Source organism: Chrysemys picta, chromosome 11 (assembly GCF_011386835.1).
Source record: "Chrysemys picta bellii isolate R12L10 chromosome 11, ASM1138683v2, whole genome shotgun sequence".
NCBI lineage: Eukaryota > Metazoa > Chordata > Testudines > Emydidae > Chrysemys > Chrysemys picta.
Genome location: NC_088801.1, coordinates 46,356,108 through 46,374,036, shown reverse-complemented (window position 1 = coordinate 46,374,036; position 17,929 = coordinate 46,356,108). Strand labels below are relative to the sequence as shown.

Below are 17,929 nucleotides of genomic sequence, written 5' to 3'. Positions count from 1 at the left end.
TTAATACAGTAAGAAGGAAATCTTTCAGGTTCTCCTGTTTTCCTTCCGTCTGGTTATGTGTTGCTCTACACTCTATCATATCATCTGAGAATGTTGTAGAAAATTATTCCTTTTAAGATTTTACTATCCTTTTCCAAGGAATATGCTAACAACTTCATTTACGAAGTGCTGAAGGTAATCATCTTAGAAAGTAGCCTGGCAGTTGGGAAAGCCTTCCAGAGCGATGTGAAATTATGTTTTCCTTTTGGGCAGTCATTGTAAATGTCTCATTAAAAAAGCTGAAGCCTTCAATCTTCAAAGGAGGCTTTTGACAGTTCCTGAGTGAGTGAGAAATCTTAAAGCAAAAAGAAGTCAGAATGTGTCAAGGACATGTGCATGATAGGAAAGCTGGTTTATTATGAGTTTCGTAGTCTGCCACTCAATTTTAAATATTCCTATGTTACTCTTTTAATATCCAAATGGGAAATGAAAAGCATAACAATGAAAGTAAGTTTCTTAAAGTCACCATCATTTTGTAGTGATACCTGTTTAAGTTTGCTGATTTTTGCTATTCTTGATCATTAGAAGTTGCTGAAAAAGTTTCTTTTTTAATGAGAAATGAAAAGGTCAGTAATTGAATAAAAGAGTTGCAGTCTTAATTATCTGCTGAGAATACAAATTCAACAATGCTCCCATGAAATTGCCATTTTGTACTCTGATGTCAACACATGTCTCATGTTAAACAGGCCTCAGGCGCTACAAAAAGTAGTGCTGGTTATTCGTGAGGTCTCTCTTGGTTAGTACTTAACCAATGCCCCAGGAGAGCGTGAGGGAGCACTGGAGACTTTATTTTTCAGGGAAGACATAGGATCTGATTCTGCTGCCATTAAAACATGTTTTTGCTGGGATTCCATCTGAGACCTTTTCCACTTGGCTTATCCAGAACATCTTTTCCAATTGTGGGAGAATACTTCATCCAGTTCTCTGGGATCTAAAAACTCAGTTCGAATCCAGATTTTGTCACTAAAGTTCCTTTATTTGGCATACAGTAAAGCTATACTGAGGTGATCAGACTTAAGCGTAGGTGGTGGATATAGGACGTACCACACATCCAAAGGTAGACAGAAAACCTCTTTATATATATTTTCACAGTACATTGCATTTACTATACATTGCATCACACGGTTTGGGACTGGCTTGGTTACTTTAAAGGAACGAATCCCTGCACAGCATGCTCTGCCCATGTATTTTCCATGTGGAGTCTGATCTTTACATTCCAGGTTTGTTGTCCATTATCCCTAGCATCAGGGTCGCCCGGGGGGGGGCAAGTGGGGCAATTTGGGCCGCCCCGCGAGCCGTGGTTGAGAATCCCTTTCCTCACCCGGCGGCGTTCTGAGTCGTCGTCGTCGGGGGCACTTCAGTCGCTCCAGGTCTTTGGCGGCATTTCGGCAGCGGGGGGGGGGGGCCACTTCAGTGCTGCTGAAGACACGGAGTGACTGAAGGGCCTCCCCACCGCTGAAATGCTGCCGCCGCAGACTCAGAGTGCCGCCCAGTGAGTACAAGCTCTCCCGCTTTGCCCCAGGCTCCCTGAATCCTCTGGGCGGCCCTGCCTAGCATTAAGGAGTTCCTGCTTATCTTAGCTAGCACAGACATTCTGACTCCAGCATACTGCTTGTTATGCCTCTGTTTACAACTTAACTTTCCATTCACCTTCCCAATCCCACCCACTAAGGCTACATCTGCACTACAGCACTTACAGCAGCGCAGGTACATCACTTGTGGCAGAGACACTGAAAGTCGATAGAAGAGAGTTCTCTTGTCGGCTTAATAATACCTGCCTCTGCCAGTGGTGGTAGCTATGTCGGTGGGAGAAGCTCGTGCTGATATTGCGCTGTCTACACCGGCACTTAGGTTGATATAATTTATGTCGTTCAGGGTTGCGGCTTATTTTTTTGGTTCAGCCACCAAAATGAAAAATCATTATTCACCTGGCTCTAGTCCTTACTACTAGATCCATGACATGTTTTGCAAGACCAGAGATAATCCTGGTGTTCTAGCTGAATTCCACATTGTTTTCAGATTCTACTACAATGGGAGCCATAGAAATGCCTGTAAATAAATACATTCTATTCTGCCTGTCTAACCCAGTGGCTTCAGTTGAATAAATTATTCTTGACTTTGTGTTGAATTGTTGTCTAGTGTCCTTTTGAAGGTTGCAATCTCTAAGACCTTTTACCTCAGAGGTGTCTGTGTTTCAGAGGTGGATGAAGTAGTAGGTTAGTTTGCATGTAGTTAGTAATTAGTTTGGGCGCTGTTGGTTCTTTCTATGAAAGGAACTACATACATAAGTTTTTGTATTTTGAAGCTGAGAACTGACAGTTGCTTGCTACAGTTATAACTAAAGATGGAATCACTATGTGCTTTAGAGGTCTTGAAATAATGCAGGATAACTCAGTGATATACTAAATAATCTTGCACACATTCCCTTCTGAAAAGAAGGTCGGTGTTAAAATTAATAATACAGATGAGCCTGAAGAAATGAAGGGCAATAATGTCACACACTTTGTGATTAGTGCTGTAACAACCACCCTGGGTCATAAATGTTCAATGTATATTTTTGGTAACTGAATGCACTTACCACCCACTTTCAACCACCTGCACATTAACAGGTGATGCAGCTATCATCCTAATCATTTTTTAAAATCTTAAAATTTGAAGCTAAAGTGAAATAAGAGTTTGGGATGTGATCACATCTCTCACGGGTGGTGGAGGCATACGTGAGTTACTGCATTCCATCCCAACCAGGTGGTGGTAAAATCTGTATACCACCACGCAGTCATGCAGTCTGAATATGCCACATATATTACAGAAAAAATATTTCAGAATTTTTTCAGCTTTTATATAATTTTTGGGCCAGATCGTGCCCCATGCAAGGGTTTCTTGAACTGCTGCAGCAGGGCAAATGGAGCATAACATCAGCTGAAACAACCAGAATCAGAGGGATCCCCAGGTGCAGTACAGCCAGTATAGCCTGCTCTAGACCAACTCTCTGGCAGTCTTTAGCCCCGGGGATGGGGTGTGTTGGCCTAGAGCTGCTCTGTGCTCCTATGATCCCCTGCTACTATAACAGCCCCTTTGTGTCCATTGCATCTAGTTCAACTCAGAGCAGCCCTGGAGCTGCTCCAGATTGCACAAAAAGCTGAATGGAGAGGCTAACCTGGATGAGACAACTACAAAGATGACTTGGAGTCACATTTGTCACCCCTACCCTCGGTGGAGCTCCTGTGCCTTTTACTGATATTATTTTCCACATCCCTCTCTCTGTAAAGCATGGCTGCCTTAATTACTGTGGCCAGTTTCTTGTAACTGAAGAATCTAAAGTTAGAGAGAAAAGGTGGGTGTGGTGATACCTTTTATTGGACCAACTTCGGTGGGTGAGAGAAACAAGCTTTCGAACTACTCAGAGCTCTTCTTCAGGTCTGGGAAAGGTACTCTGTGTCCCAGCTAAATACAAGGTTGAACAGCTTGTTTAGCATAAGTAGTTAACACACATTCTATGGGATCATTCAAAGTGAAGTGGTCTGTTAACATTCCTGCAATAATAGGACAAAGAAGGGAGGTTAGTGGGTTTCAGATTGTGGTAATAAGCCATAAATCCAGTGTCTTTATTAAGATCATGATTTTTAATGTCTAGCAAAGTTATGAATTTAACCTTCCAGGCTTGTCTTTTGAAGGTGTTTGTGCAGGTTTCCTTGGGGGATGAGGACTGAGAGCTCAGATGTGGAGTGGTCATTTTGTGAAAAGTGTTTGCCAATGGATGATATAATGATTTTGGCTTATCATAGTTCTGTGCGAGTATAGTGATTGGTTTCACTCCCATAGTTGTTGGGGCATTTAGTGCAATGGATGACATATACGATATGTTGTGATAAGCATATGTAGAATCCAAGGATCTTGAAAGGTGTGTTATGGAAAGTATTGTTCATTGTAGCACTGGAGATATGTTTACAGGTTTTGCATATGTTCTGGCAGAGTCTGGTGCTGCTTTTAGTTGGTGTATGCTGAGCTGTCGGGAGCTTGCTTCTGATGATGGTGTTAGCGAGGTGTGTGGGAGGGATATTCTTTGAAGGCCAGAAGAAGGTGTTTGGGAAAGATTTCTTTCAGGATGTGGTTCCCATCAAGTATGGGTTGTTATTGTTTAATGATACCCCACATGGTTTCCAGTTTGGAGTGGTAGGTTACAACTAGAGGTGCGAAGTTGAAGAGTTTTTTTCTGTATTGAAGCAGGTTCTCTCAGGGTATTTGGATGGCCTGTTCCATGATGTGATCTACTTCTCTAGTGGAGTGTCCTTGTTTGGTGGAGGTGGCTTGAAGTGGGTGACGGCGTGTATCCAAGACTTTCTCCTTAGAGAACATTCTCTGCTATCTGAGGACCTCACTGTAGATAACAGATTTCTTAGTGTGTTTGGGATGTTTATGGGATCTGTGAAGGTCAGTGTGGCGATCTGTGGATTTTTTGTATATAGTTGTCTGTAGGGTTCCATTGTTGAAGCTCATTATGGTGTTCGGGAAGTTCATTCTGTTTCATGTTTTGTTGAAATATAGATATATATTTCAACAAATGTTGTGGTGGAAATCTGTGAGGAATTTTTTCTTTTAATAAATGTTTTGTTTGACTCAAAATAAAATGTTACGTTTTGTTTACCTAAAGTTAGACACCTACATGCATAATTTTGCATTCCTATGTCACCAGTGTTTGTTTGAGTAACAAGGTTCAGTGAAGACTTTTGCTGAAATTTTTATTTTATTTCCTCCTCTGAGGTCCTAAGCTCCTATTGAAAGCACCTCATAGGAGGAGTTCATCATAGTGCTGAGTGAAATTTTTTTGACCAAAACCTTTTTCGATGAAAAATGCAGATTTGCTGACTCTAAAATGTTTTTCGAATTTGTTGGTTTCATCAAACTTGTTCATTTTGAAAAAAACAAAAGCTGAAAAAAGTCAAACTTTTGGCATTTTGAAAATGCAACATTTAATTTTTTTGTATGAAATCATTTTAATTTTCAAAATTTCCCTTTTTTTGTAAAAATCAGAAGTGTTAAAAATGTTAAAAATCAAAACGAAACATTTTGATTTTTGTCTAAAAGAAATATTTTCTTTCAACCTGAAATTAAACTTTTAGCCTTCTTATTTGCAGAAATTTTTGAAAATTTTTGTTTTCAGGCCAACCTGAAACAATTTTTTAAAAACCTTTTCAAAACTGCTAATGAACTGAAAAATCTGCACAGCTCTAGTTCATCACCTGATATTATGGGGCATTTACAGTCTCTATTTTCACAGAACATATAAATTGTGAAGTCCAGTTGACTCTCTAAGCTATAAAACAACTGATTTTATCCTGAAAACAAAGTGATGCATTTTCATAGACTCTTAGGTCCTGACCATGCAAAAACAGATGTGCTGGTACTGAACCCTCTATGAGGTCATCAGTATAGTGATCTACATTAGTATATCTCTTTGCAGGATTGGTGAAATCTTAATATCTAAAATAGATTTAGATATTCATTTAAATTTAAAAATGATACTGCCCCAATCCCTCCACCCCAATAGGTTGACCGATTAAGTCATTCATTTCTAAATCAAGAAAACAATGTGTATTACATGGCGCAGTACCTATCCATGGAAAATAAGAAGGGTGAGTGTTCAGCAGGTGACACAATTCATTTTAGAGGAGATGGGTAATATATTCAAGCAAATTGTGTTTTAAATTATGAAATACCTAGAGAAATAAATCTATCTGAGATTTCAACAAGGATGAGCAAATATCTGAAACAGATGTTTACTGTGAGTCCACTGAGGGAAGGACGCCCGGTCTGGCATTTATTGTCCAAATGGCGAAATATAAACTAGATGACTCCTCTTTGTACTTGGACCTGACAGATGGGTAATAGAATGTGATGATTCCATAAACAAAAAATTAAAATGTTGATCTACTTAAGTTTGATAATGTAATTTGAAACTACAGTTCAGCTGAGTTTGCCATGACTTCACAGTACTATTCTCAGTCAGGCTCCATCATGTGACATGGTTGAATGTATTCTACCAGAAGTAGCCTTGCCAGCCATAAGTGCTTCATTCAAAGAAAATGATTCTGTGCATCCATCAAGAGAATTCACAAAAGATACTTCTGTGAACACTGCTATTAAAGAACCTTGTGTTGTCAAAAAGCTTTCAAGCCTTCTTAGCTTTACAAAAAAATAAAAAAAACCCAACCCTTTTTAAAAGATCTTTTGTAATAAGCTGCAGGTTTTTCTGAAAGGTGAGTTTAGCACAATTACTGGGGATATGAAACACCTCTAAAATAACTGCAAATCTATGGGATTTTGGCTAAAATTCAGCAAATTTCCCTCCTCTCCTCCCAGTTCATATACGATGTTTAGTAAACTGATCATGCCATTTTCAAGTAGTTACTGATTTTTACTAACTGAACATTATTACCGATTTTTTAGATTTTTCAGTCTTGTCCTAATTAAAAATAACCCTCAGTCTCTTTTATAATATCTTTCACTTACCTGTTCTCCTCTCACCACCCTTGCATACTGCCTCCAAAGATCTTCCTTGTCTTCCCTTCTTTCCAAAATCTTGTGGGAGTCAAAAAAAGGCAGTTTGATAGAACATTCAAATATTTGCATTTTGGAAACCTTCAGCCTTATCTTCTGTGAAATGAGCTTTTTAATCAGAGATGGCCCTGGGCCAGACACCAGATACAACCCTCCTGGGCCGTTGGGAAAATTTGGGCTATAGATCTACACTTCTGAACAGAAAAGGCGGCTGAAAGAGGGAGGGTCATTTTTCACTAACTTCTGTAGCAATGAAATCCAGAATTAGACATTTTGTGTCCCACCACTACTCTATCACCACAGTGCCTGTAGTTCTCCATATCGTCTTTACCATTTATTGCAATTAAGTTACTGCCAATAATGTCAGGACAACTCTTCTAAGCATGCACCTTAATACCCTTGAGAGGCTAATATGGAGGTGGACTCTTCCCTGTAAGACTGATACGTTTTTTGCTTGGGCAAGAAAGTCCTATTTTTGCTCAAGATGGACCTCAACCACTGTTGTATTTGATCCAACTTCAATGGAAGTAAATGAGAGTTTTTCAGTTGACCTAGGATAGGGACCTAGAGGAGGCAGATATGAAGTATTCGAGAATTGGATACAACTGTGTAAGTTAATTTAGGGAGAGAACAGTTAAGCCAGTAAAATTTATGAAAGGTCATGGATGGTGGTTAAAAATGTGAATGAATTGGCCTTTTGGACTATAAGTACTATCTTCCCGTGGGTTCTTCAGTTCTCTGTATGAAAAGCACTTTATTTTATAAACTGTTTCCAGGGGTTGATTCCTGGCTTAATCAGTTGACTGAGTTGAAGAGCCAATTTCCCCCCACTATATATAACATTGGGTGCTGTGGAAGCCACAAAATATATTTTGTTGAATTAGAACTTCAGTATCTTCACAGGCGGTATGACAGATCAGCAGTAAGAGTTTATTTTTTCACCATCAGATAATTTTAAGTGGTTTAAATTTGGACTCATTTTCTTATCTCTCCTCTCCTCCATAGTACATTTTATGTATTCCTAAGGGAGAAGAAATGCACTTCTGACTATTCCATTATTATATTTAAAATTCTAATTAAATGAAAAGGCTGGAAATTAGCAATACTTGGAGTTTGAAGAGTTACACTCTGTAAAAAGCATTCTACCATGACAAATAGATCAAGTTGTTAGTTATTCTAAGTACAATATTAATTTGTCTCTCAGTTTTACAGTACGTTTTAAGTGCTCTGGGCCATATTCTATACTCAGTTTTTGCACATCATTCCCACTACTGTCAATGGGAGTGCCACCCAGGGAATGAATATAATTAAATGCAAAATCTTAACACACCCACATTCCACATACTAGATATATTTAATATAAGATAATATATATGTGCAGTGCCAAAGAATTAATGTTACATCAATAAAATAAATCTTGGATTTAGCATTTCCTGACTTTTTGTGTTTAGCTAATTTAATGTTACATTAATATAGGGGATTTTTGGTTAGTTTTTCATATTGTTTAGTTTTTAAGTAGAGAAAATACCTGTCCATGCATACTAAAATTTAAATAATTTCAACTAGGCTTTGAAGTTCACACCTCCCAGATATTTATAGGATTCTGGGGAGCAGAGTAAACAACTTAGTGAGGTGAACAGGATAGAAGGGAGCTGAGGGCTGGGTGCTGCAGTTATTTGACTGGATACATTTTTCTGCAAGGCTGACTTTACAAGACAGTTGCATAACTGAAACAGTGAGACATTTGATTCCCTATTCTGCAAATGCTTATGCATATGAGTATTCCCATTGAGCAAAGTCAAGGGTACAGCTGGGGAAAAATTTTGGGCCAAAACTTTTTTTTCCATGAAAAATGCATATTTGGCAACAATGAAATGTTTTGAGAATCATTATGATGTCACCAAGTTGGCTATTTAAGGGGGGAAAGAATAATAAATTAAGAAAAAATCAAAATGTTTTGATTTTTTTCTATGAAACAACTTTTCATTTCAAAATTTTCTTTAATTTATTTTTTTTTAAAGTTCAGAAACATATAAGTGGTTGAAATCAAAACAAAATATTTCATATATATATATTTACTTTTTTACTTTTTGATTTTCTGAAAATTTCAAAAATTGTTTTTGGTCTGACCTGAAACTATTTTTTTTTTCAACTTTTCAAAATTGCCAACAAACTTCGTTTGCCTGGTTCTACTCAAGGGTCTTCTCACATGTCTCCTTAAGTAATGTGTGTATGCTTGCAGAATCTGAGCCTTAATATGGAGGTTGATGATGCATGTTTTATGGTCACTCTCCTGCAGATCATCCCAGCATCAGTCTCTGGGTCTTTGAGGCCAGGAAAGTAGCATGCACATGTGTAAACATACACACAACCCCCCCAAAAAAGCCTAAGGCTTTCATTAAGATCAGCTAATTTTTAGCATGATTTTAAATGAACGTGAAATGAAAATTTTAAACAAACATGCTCAGAAGTGATTGTTCAGTTTGATCTAACTTTCTGATTTGTAATTTTTTTTTCTTTTCATAAGTAGTAAAGAGCCTGGTCCTCAGGGCCAGCTCTAGGCACCAGCAAAACAAGCTGGTGCTTGGGGTGGCACATTTTTAGGGGCGGCATGGCCGGCGCCAGAATGCCGCCCCTAAAAATGTGCCCCGGCCGCCCTAGCTCACCGCCGCTGCTGCTGCCAAGGCACGCGAAACAGCTGATTCGCGCGCCGCTACTCGCCCTCCCTCCCAGGCTCTCAAACCTGGGAGGGAGGGGGAGATCCCGAGCGGCCGCAGCGCGCGAAACAGCTGTTTCGCACGCCGCTGCTCCCCCTCCCTTCCTCCTAGGCTTGAGAGCCTGGGGGGAGGAGGCAGGGCTGGGGATTTGGGGAAGGGGCGGAGTTGAGGCGGGGCCGGGGGTGGGGTAATTAAAGACCCGAGGGCGGCCAAAATGGTTTTTGCTTTGGGTGGCAAAAATCCTAGAGCCGGCCCTGCTGGTCCTCACTTGTTCCAAGCAAAATGTGGAGGTTTTTCCTGAGTAACTTTGAGTTATTGATAAGTGAAAAAAGTCTAAAAACAATTTTTGTAGTAGTAGTGTTTTCCCCTTTCACTTTCCAGTAACTCAAAAACAGCTGCAAGGATTTTCCTCAAATCAAAACAAATGAAAGTCATCACCTCTACTTTGTGAATGAACCTGGAAAGTTTCAGCCCCAAAGGAGATTTTTTTCAGGAAATTAGGAACAGATGCACAAAGTCCTGCCAAATTTTAACTCACAAAACCTATGTTCTGTCTTAATCTTTTCTTTTAACAGTCATTACTTCTTTCTATCTCCACTTTGTAAATACTCTTTTTGCACACACATAGCTAAGCCATGTGCTTTGAATCCTGTCTCCTAGAATTCATTCTGAATAATATTTCTTTGTCTCTGTCTTCTCTTGTGACTGCAGGGGTGTTGAGAATAAAGTTGACAGCTCTAGGGATTAATGCTGGTTCTGTTTTTTCCTGCTTATTATTTATATAATGTCTTAACTCCTTCAGAATCAGACCATGAAAAAATCTTTTGCTTTAAGCTCTTTGATCTCGACAACTCTAGTACAACTGAGGTTTTCTATTTCCTCATTTTGTTGTGCGTATGATACAGTTCCATGGTTCTGTTCTCAGTGTTGCCCAGTTCTTCATGTTTTCTTTGATTGTAGGTACTATTGTATGTGATGATACTGTACTAGTTTGATGTTGTCTTTTCAAGGGATTGTACTTCTAGCTTAGTTGAAAGATCTTTCATCTCCAACACGCATAATGTCTTTGAAGTAGTCTTATGTATAAAGTTACTATCTGGCAATTCTGAATTTTGCATTACACCGAGGGCCTCCTGCTGAACAACCTGCAGGAGAAAGTCACAGGTACAGCTGAACTGATGCTAAACACAGTTTAGCTGCAAGTGTAAACCAGGGCAAACTGTGTTTAGCATGACTTAAGAAATCATGCTTAAATCCTACAGGGAGACGGGTTTGGAGGCAGATCTGGCTGGCGTGCTCTCTTCACCTGCAGTGTTTAACCATATTTGCGGCAAAGGTGTTAAATACTTAGATGGCCCCATTATAATCTTTCATGTGTGTGTCTGAGTCTTAAATCTCTCTGTGAGGTAGTGGAATACTATTATCCTCATTGTACAGATGGGAAACTAAGGTACAGATAGACACTGACTTGCCTAGAGTAATACAGGAAGTCTGTGGTGGAGCAGGCTCTTGAACCCAAGTCTCCAAAGTTGTAATCTGGTGCCCTAACCACTGAACAGTCCTTCCTCTTGCTCCACTACTTGCAATTAAACCCTGTTCAGCATTAGTTCAGCTGTACTCGATCTCTCAGCAGCAGGTAAATTCCCTAGAATAGACAAGGCCTGTGTGTCAAATGTAACTGTTAAATGTGCAGGAGTATCAAGAAGGGGAAATAATATGAATGTCCGTGAGGCTTTCCAATTAATATATAGCCAATCCTGGTCTTAATTAACATGAGTTCCGCTTATCTGGACAGTAATAACTTTCATTGGAAAAAATCAATAATTCCTTGTTCTTTTATTGAAGTTTTGTAAGGAAATGGAGATTTGAAGTGTATAGGTAACACTGCTCTGACAGCCAAAATGCTTCTGAAATAAATGTAGTCAAACTTTACTAATTCTGGGTCACTGAGAACGAAAATGATGCTTAAAATTGTTGATTGGCTCTAGTTTTCAAGATATGATATTGGGTCAATATATACGACCCTCGACTTGGGAATGGCGGAGGATAAGTGAGTTATAAAGGGAAGGGATCTCAATTTAAACCAGAAATGACTAAAATACATCTTTGACTGGATCTATGAATAAATCTATGACTGGGTTTGGACAGCACTTGCTTTTCAGGCAAAACAATGAATGATGCAATCTGAAGCTGGTATTGCATCATACATGATATGAATTGCATCATGTTATTCCTAGAAGTCATGGATGATGCAATCATAACGAAGCTTACATCACTCTGCTGAACAAATTGCCCTATATCAGCTCTAGAAATCATACAGTGTCATGCTCTCTTATTTGTCAGTGTTTGATTTTGCAAAGGGACACATTTCTGTTTAGCCAAAGTGAGCAGAGATGCCTCGTACTTGTGTGAACAGTGCAGATAACTTCTGCTATGTTTGTGGTGAAGTGACTTTTGCATCACAAAAGCGCAGTATAACCACTATGGTTAAGAAAGCCTATCACCTTTATTTTGGCTGCAAAATTAGAGATCAGGACAAGAGGTGGGACCCATACATATGCTGCAACACTTGTGCAAAAAATCTTCGCCAGTGGTTGAACAGGAAAAGGAAATCTATGCCTTTTGCAGTGCCAATGATTTGGAGAGTGCCAACAGATCATACCAGCAATTGTTACTTCTGCATGGTGCCTCCAGTTGGGAAAGGTGTGTCGAAGAAGAAAAAGTGGACTGTGCATTATCCAAACATTCCATCAGCTCCCAGTACCCCACGGAGAAGGACTGCCGGTTCCTGATGCACCAGAATCATTCTCGCTTGAGTCAGACGAGGAAGAGGAAGAGGATGAAACTTCTGGTCCTGAACCATCAATGTCACAGGACCCACATTTTCTCCCATCCTCCTCCTCTGAACCACACCTCATAACACAAGGTGAACTGAATGACCTTGTCAGGGATTTGGAACTACCCAAGAGTAAGGCAGAGCTGTTGGGCTCCAAACTACAGCAGTGGAATCTCCTGGCAGGTGATGTTAGGGTTTCCATGTTCCATGACCGTCAAAAGGATCTTGTCCCATTCTTCTTCATGGAAGGTGATCTTGTAGCCTGCAACAACATCGATGGTGTGATGGCAGCCCTCAACATCGTTCACAATCCAGATGAGTGGAGACTGTTCATTGATTCATCGAAGACGAGTCTTAAAGCTGTTTTACTGCATAATGGCAATGCTTTGCCATCAATTCCAGTTGGTCATGCAGTCCATATGAAGGAAACCTATGACAACATGAAACAGCTTTTGAGGTGCATAAACTCTGACCAACATCAGTGGCAGCTTTGTGGTGATTTGAAGGTTGTTGCTCTCTTGCTTGGTCTGCAGACTGGATACACAAAGTACTGCTGTTTTCTCTGCGAATGGGATAGTCGTGCAAGAGATTCCCACTACATCAAGAAAGATTGGCCACTCCGACAGTCATTGGAGCCTGGGAGGAAAAGTGTTCAGCATCCACCACTTGTTGAATCAAGGAAGATTTTGTTACCACCCTTACACATCAAGCTGGGTCTGATGAAGAACTTTGTCAAGGCCATTGACAAAACACAAGCAGCTTTCAAGTACCTCCGTGGAAAATTTCCAAGGTTAAGTGAAGCTGAGATAAAGGAAGGTGTCTTTGTTGGTCCTCAGATTCGTGAACTTCTTCGAGATGATGCATTTGACCATGCACTGCGTGGCAAGGAAAAGATGGCATGGAAAGCCTTCCAGTTAGTGGCAATAAATTTTCTCGGAAACAACAAGGCAGACAACTACAGGTTGTTGGTGGAAAACCTCCTCAAGACATACAAAAGCCTTGGTTGCAACATGTCACTAAAGATACATTTTTTGCACTCTCATCTAGATTTTTTTCCACCGAACTGCGGAGCAGCGAGCGATTTCACAGGACATTGCAACAATGGAGAAACGCTATCAGGGCAAATGGAGCCCATCAATGCTTGCAGACTATTGCTGGACAGTGACAAGAGATGCTCCATTTAATGAATACAAGAGACAAGCCAAGAAGCGCCGAGTAGACACTGAATAGGACTAAACTATGTACATTATAGTTTTTTGCCTTTTGTTTCATAATTAATTTTATTTATATAACCCTTTTGCTGATTTTTAAAGCGTTACATAAACAGGACAGGTGAAATATTATCATGTAAAGCAACCATAAACACATGAAAAGACCTAGGTTTACAATTTATGATTAAAACTCTACTATCTACACAATATACATAGACATAAAATGTAAAAACTTAAGTATCTTAGAAACAGTAGCCAATCAGTTGTTTTAATTGTCATATTTGAATTCAGCACATCAAAATACATAATAAATAGCATATTTTATCTCTGAAGCAGACGACTTCTCAAAAATGGTAGACCAGTGTAATTGGAGATTACAAGTAAAAATGCTCTTTAGTGTGAATTTTTTGTATGTTAAATGATGCCATCCACATGGGTATACCATAAAGATTACATAGATCAGCGATTACATTACAGTGATCAGTAATTACATCAGAGTGACCTCATAATACAGCTGCTCTAGAACCGCACTGTTGTTGTTACTGCTGTGTTCAGAGCAACAGTAGTAATAGTAAGAATGACCTGTACTTAGGAGAAGGGGCCGTACAATTTACTTAATATATTTAATGTAGTGATTTACTGCAGTGGGTTAGGGAACAAAAAGCAGCTACAAAATGACCCAGGATAAAAAAGACAAAATTGGTATCAAAACAAATTGCAGCTCAGCCAAATCAAAAACGGACAGCCAGAAGGTCAAAAAGAAAATTTCATCCACTGTTATGTAAGTACTATATTAATATTTCTAGTTGATGCACACGTCTGTTCGGTTGTTCCTTGTATCCCAATTAAATCACATTTGTACTTAAGTGCATTTTGTGAATAATACTTAAGACAATCTAAAGTTGTTTATAATATGCTTTAATGAGATTTTTATGACTTGGGAAGTATGTTTCAATTTGGGCAATTTTCAATGTTCATAAATGTCTGTACTGTGAAAGTGAAGTGAAATGTTTACTTTAATGCATATTCACGAGTCATAAGATCTGTATGTTATAGCATATACATTTCCAGAGTCCTATAACTAACTAATGGTAGGGTATTTACCTATATAAATGTAATTAGATATCGTTCATTAGCATGACCTAGTGAATAGATTTGGAAGTAGACAAAAATAACAGGTTTTATTAGACAAGGGTTGTGTATTTTATGTAATAGGTATAGGTGAATTACAATGAATAATCTACTTGTTAGAGTAAGGCTACCTACTTCTATTGTGCAGTATGTAACTTATTTAGTTTTCCTTGGGTTAACTCAAATGTATATGTTTGTTTATTTATCAGTATATCCAGTCAGCTAGGTATCTAGATTCTTATATGGCTCTCTTTACTGTAGTACCTCAGTGCCTCATAATCATTAATGAATTTAACCAAAGGCCATTCATATTTCCATCACCAATGTACAATCTGCACAATTCCCTACTCTACAAAACCTTATTTCCCCAAAGTCTTAGGTGTCTCTCTCAAACACTTAGAAAAAAACAGTTTGTAGTGCATGTACTGCTGTAATTACAGCTTTGTGAATAACCAAATTTTTGTTTCAGAGGGTGAACTGAGGTGAAGGGGGGAGAGGAAGTTTAGGGCCAACTTGAAACAAAAAAAAATCATTTTTTTCTGTCAACTGAAAAGCAAACAAAAAAATGGTTTCAGCTCAAACAAAACACTTTGTCCAATGTGAAATGAAATGTTTTGTTTTGTTTGTGAGGGGTTTTTTAAAAATATTTTTTACTTAAAAACAAAAATTCATTTTGAAAATGTCAAACAAAACATTTAGATTTTTTTCAGAATTTTTCCTGTTTGGGAGGTTTTTTTTCAGCTGAAGCAATTTGACAAATTAGATACACATTTGCAAAATATTTTGGTTGACCAGAATCTGCATTTTTGGGCTGACAAAAAGTTTAGTCCCAAAAGTTGTGCCCAGCACCAGTTGTAATCACAGTTGATATTGTTAGTTTGTGCCACATGTAGTTCTGTGGCTTATTTCCTCAGAGCACGCACTTCAACTCACATGGTTGCCTGTAAAGTCTGAGAGAAGAGAAGTGTTTTTGTAAACAAAGGCAAAAACCTTCAGACATAATAAAGAGTCCATTTATATTAGTATTAGTATTTTTGTTGCAGGAAATGGTGTTGATATAGCTGTAGCTCTTTCACTTCTCAGGGAATCTTTGTATGAAAGATGATATCCAAAATAAAATTGTATGGTTGGTACTGAACAAATGCCTCAACATGGTGATAAAGCATACAGCTTTGCTGAAGATTATATGTTTAAGATAAGGCCTAAAATTAAGACTCCCATTGACTTCAACCTAACCATTTGTGGCTATTGAAGATCCCTCTTAACATTTGAGTAGTGTTGCTGTGCACAGTAATTCAGTGTTATCATCATCCTCTAGGTGACAGCTTTTTAGTGGTGGGAGAGTGATCCTTGTATAAACAGCTTGGAAAACACTTTGGGGGCCTTTGGAGTGAAGGATGTATGATATTATTTATTATTATTATATTAAAATGGATGTGGGTGAAGAAAAGGCAGTCTGAGCTTCAAAGATTTATACTGCTGAGAAACTTTTAATTTTGTTTTTGTTTTTCTTTTACTTTTGTTTCAGTTTTGGGCTAGAATACAAGTAACATAAGCTGTAACAAATCATAAGACAAATAAATTAAGGATATTAATGTATATATATAGAAATATGAATGAAACTACTTGCTATTACCATAGAACATAGGAGGGAAGACCCTCCTCAGAGACCAGGACCCCACTATATTAGGTGCTATACAAACAAAGAACAAAAAATATCTCTGCCCCAAAGAGCTTACAATCTAAGGCTATGTCTACACTACGGGGGGGATCGATTTCAGATATGCAAATTCAGCTACGGGAACAGCGTAGCTTAATTTGACGTATCTGATCCGACTTACCCCACTGTGAGGACGGCGGCAAATCCACCGCTGCGGCTCCCCTGCCGACGGCGCTTACTCCTACCTGGGCTGGTGGAGTACACGCGTCGATTTGGGGATCGATTATCGCATCCCGACGAGACACGATAAATCGATCCCCAAGAGATCAATTTCTACCCGTCAATCCAGGCGGGTAGTGAAGACAAGCCCTAAGAATAAGTCAAGAGATGACAGATTGATGCAGATTGATGGGAGTACAAGGAAACAATGAAATAATATGAGTTAGCATGATAGGCAGTGGTATCAAATGCACCAGTAACCTAAACATTATCAAGGTTTTGTTTGTTTGTTTTTATAGGCATTACAGCAAAGGAGAGTTTTTAAGGAGCAATTTGAAGGAGGATAATGAAGTAGCTTTGCAGATGTTTACAGGGAGTTCCTCCCTACCAAGAGGAGCAGCACAGGAAAAAGCACAAAGGTGCTTGTTTGAAAATTTAACAAGTGGGCAAGGGAGACTGCACCAATCAGAGGCAGGAGTTAACATCTTGATAGTAAATGAGAGATAGGGTGGGCATAGACTATGAAAAGTGTTAACAGGGAAGATAAGTAGCTTATGTTTGATGTGTTAGAGATGGGGGAGCCAATGAAAAGATTCAGAGAGAGGTGTGACATGGTCAAAGTGATGGGCTAGGGATATGATCTTTGCAGCAGCTTTCTGAATGGATATGAGTGGTTCAAGATTGTCAAGGTCAAAGAAAAGTATGTTGCAATAATTGAGATATAAGAACATAAGAATGGCCGTACTGGGTCAGACCAAAGGTCCAGCTACCCCAGTATCCTGTCTACCGACAGTGGCCAATGCCAGGTGCCCCAGAGGGAGTGAACCTAACAGGTAATGATCAAGTGATCTCTCTCCTGCCATCCATCTCCACCATCTGACAAACACAGGCTAGGGACACCATTCCTTACTCAACCTGGCTAATAGCCATTAATGGACTTAACCTCCATGAATTTATCCAGTTCTCTTTTAAACGCTGTTATAGTCCTAGCCTTCACAACCTCCTCAGGCAAGGAGTTCCACAAGTTGACTGTGCGCTGTGTGAAGAACTTCCTTTTATTTGTTTTAAACTTGCTGCCCATTAATTTCATTTGGTGGCCCCTAGTTCTTGTATTACTTTTCCTTATTTACTTTCTCCACATCACTCATGATTTTATATACCTCTATCATATCCCCCCTTAGTTTTCTCTTTTCCAAGCTGAAAAGTCCTAGCCTCTTTAATCTCTCCTCATATGGGACCCTATCCAAACCCCTAATCATTTTAGTTGCCCTTCTATGAACCTTTTCTAGTGCCAGTATATCTTTTTTGAGATGAGGAGACCACATCTGTATGCAGTATTCAAGATGTGGGCGTACCATCGATTTATATAAGGGCAATAATATATTCTCCATCTTATTCTCTATCCCCTTTTTAATGATTCCTAACATCCTGTTTGCTTTTTTGACTACCCCTGCACACTGCATGGATGTCTTCAGAGAACTATCCATGATGACGCCAAGATCTTTTTCCTGATTTGTTGTAGCTAAATTAGCCCCCATCATATTGTATGTATAGTTGC

General features: G+C 39.0%; 1 protein-coding gene across 20 annotated transcripts in view; it reads left to right on the top strand.

Moving 5' to 3' along the window:
* The window catches only part of PDE1A (phosphodiesterase 1A), a 284,525-nt gene that overhangs the window by 192,436 nt on the left and 74,160 nt on the right, over positions 1 to 17,929 (top strand). For 8 of the 20 annotated variants that reach the window (XM_065561933.1, XM_065561946.1, XM_065561932.1 and 5 more), the window contains one exon: positions 16,671 to 16,790. The exons of the other annotated variants lie outside the window; for them this stretch is intronic. In XM_065561933.1, coding sequence (XP_065418005.1) covers positions 16,671 to 16,790 — 120 coding nt within the window. The remainder of the gene's footprint in view (positions 1 to 16,670; positions 16,791 to 17,929) is intronic. 20 annotated transcript variants of the gene reach the window in all.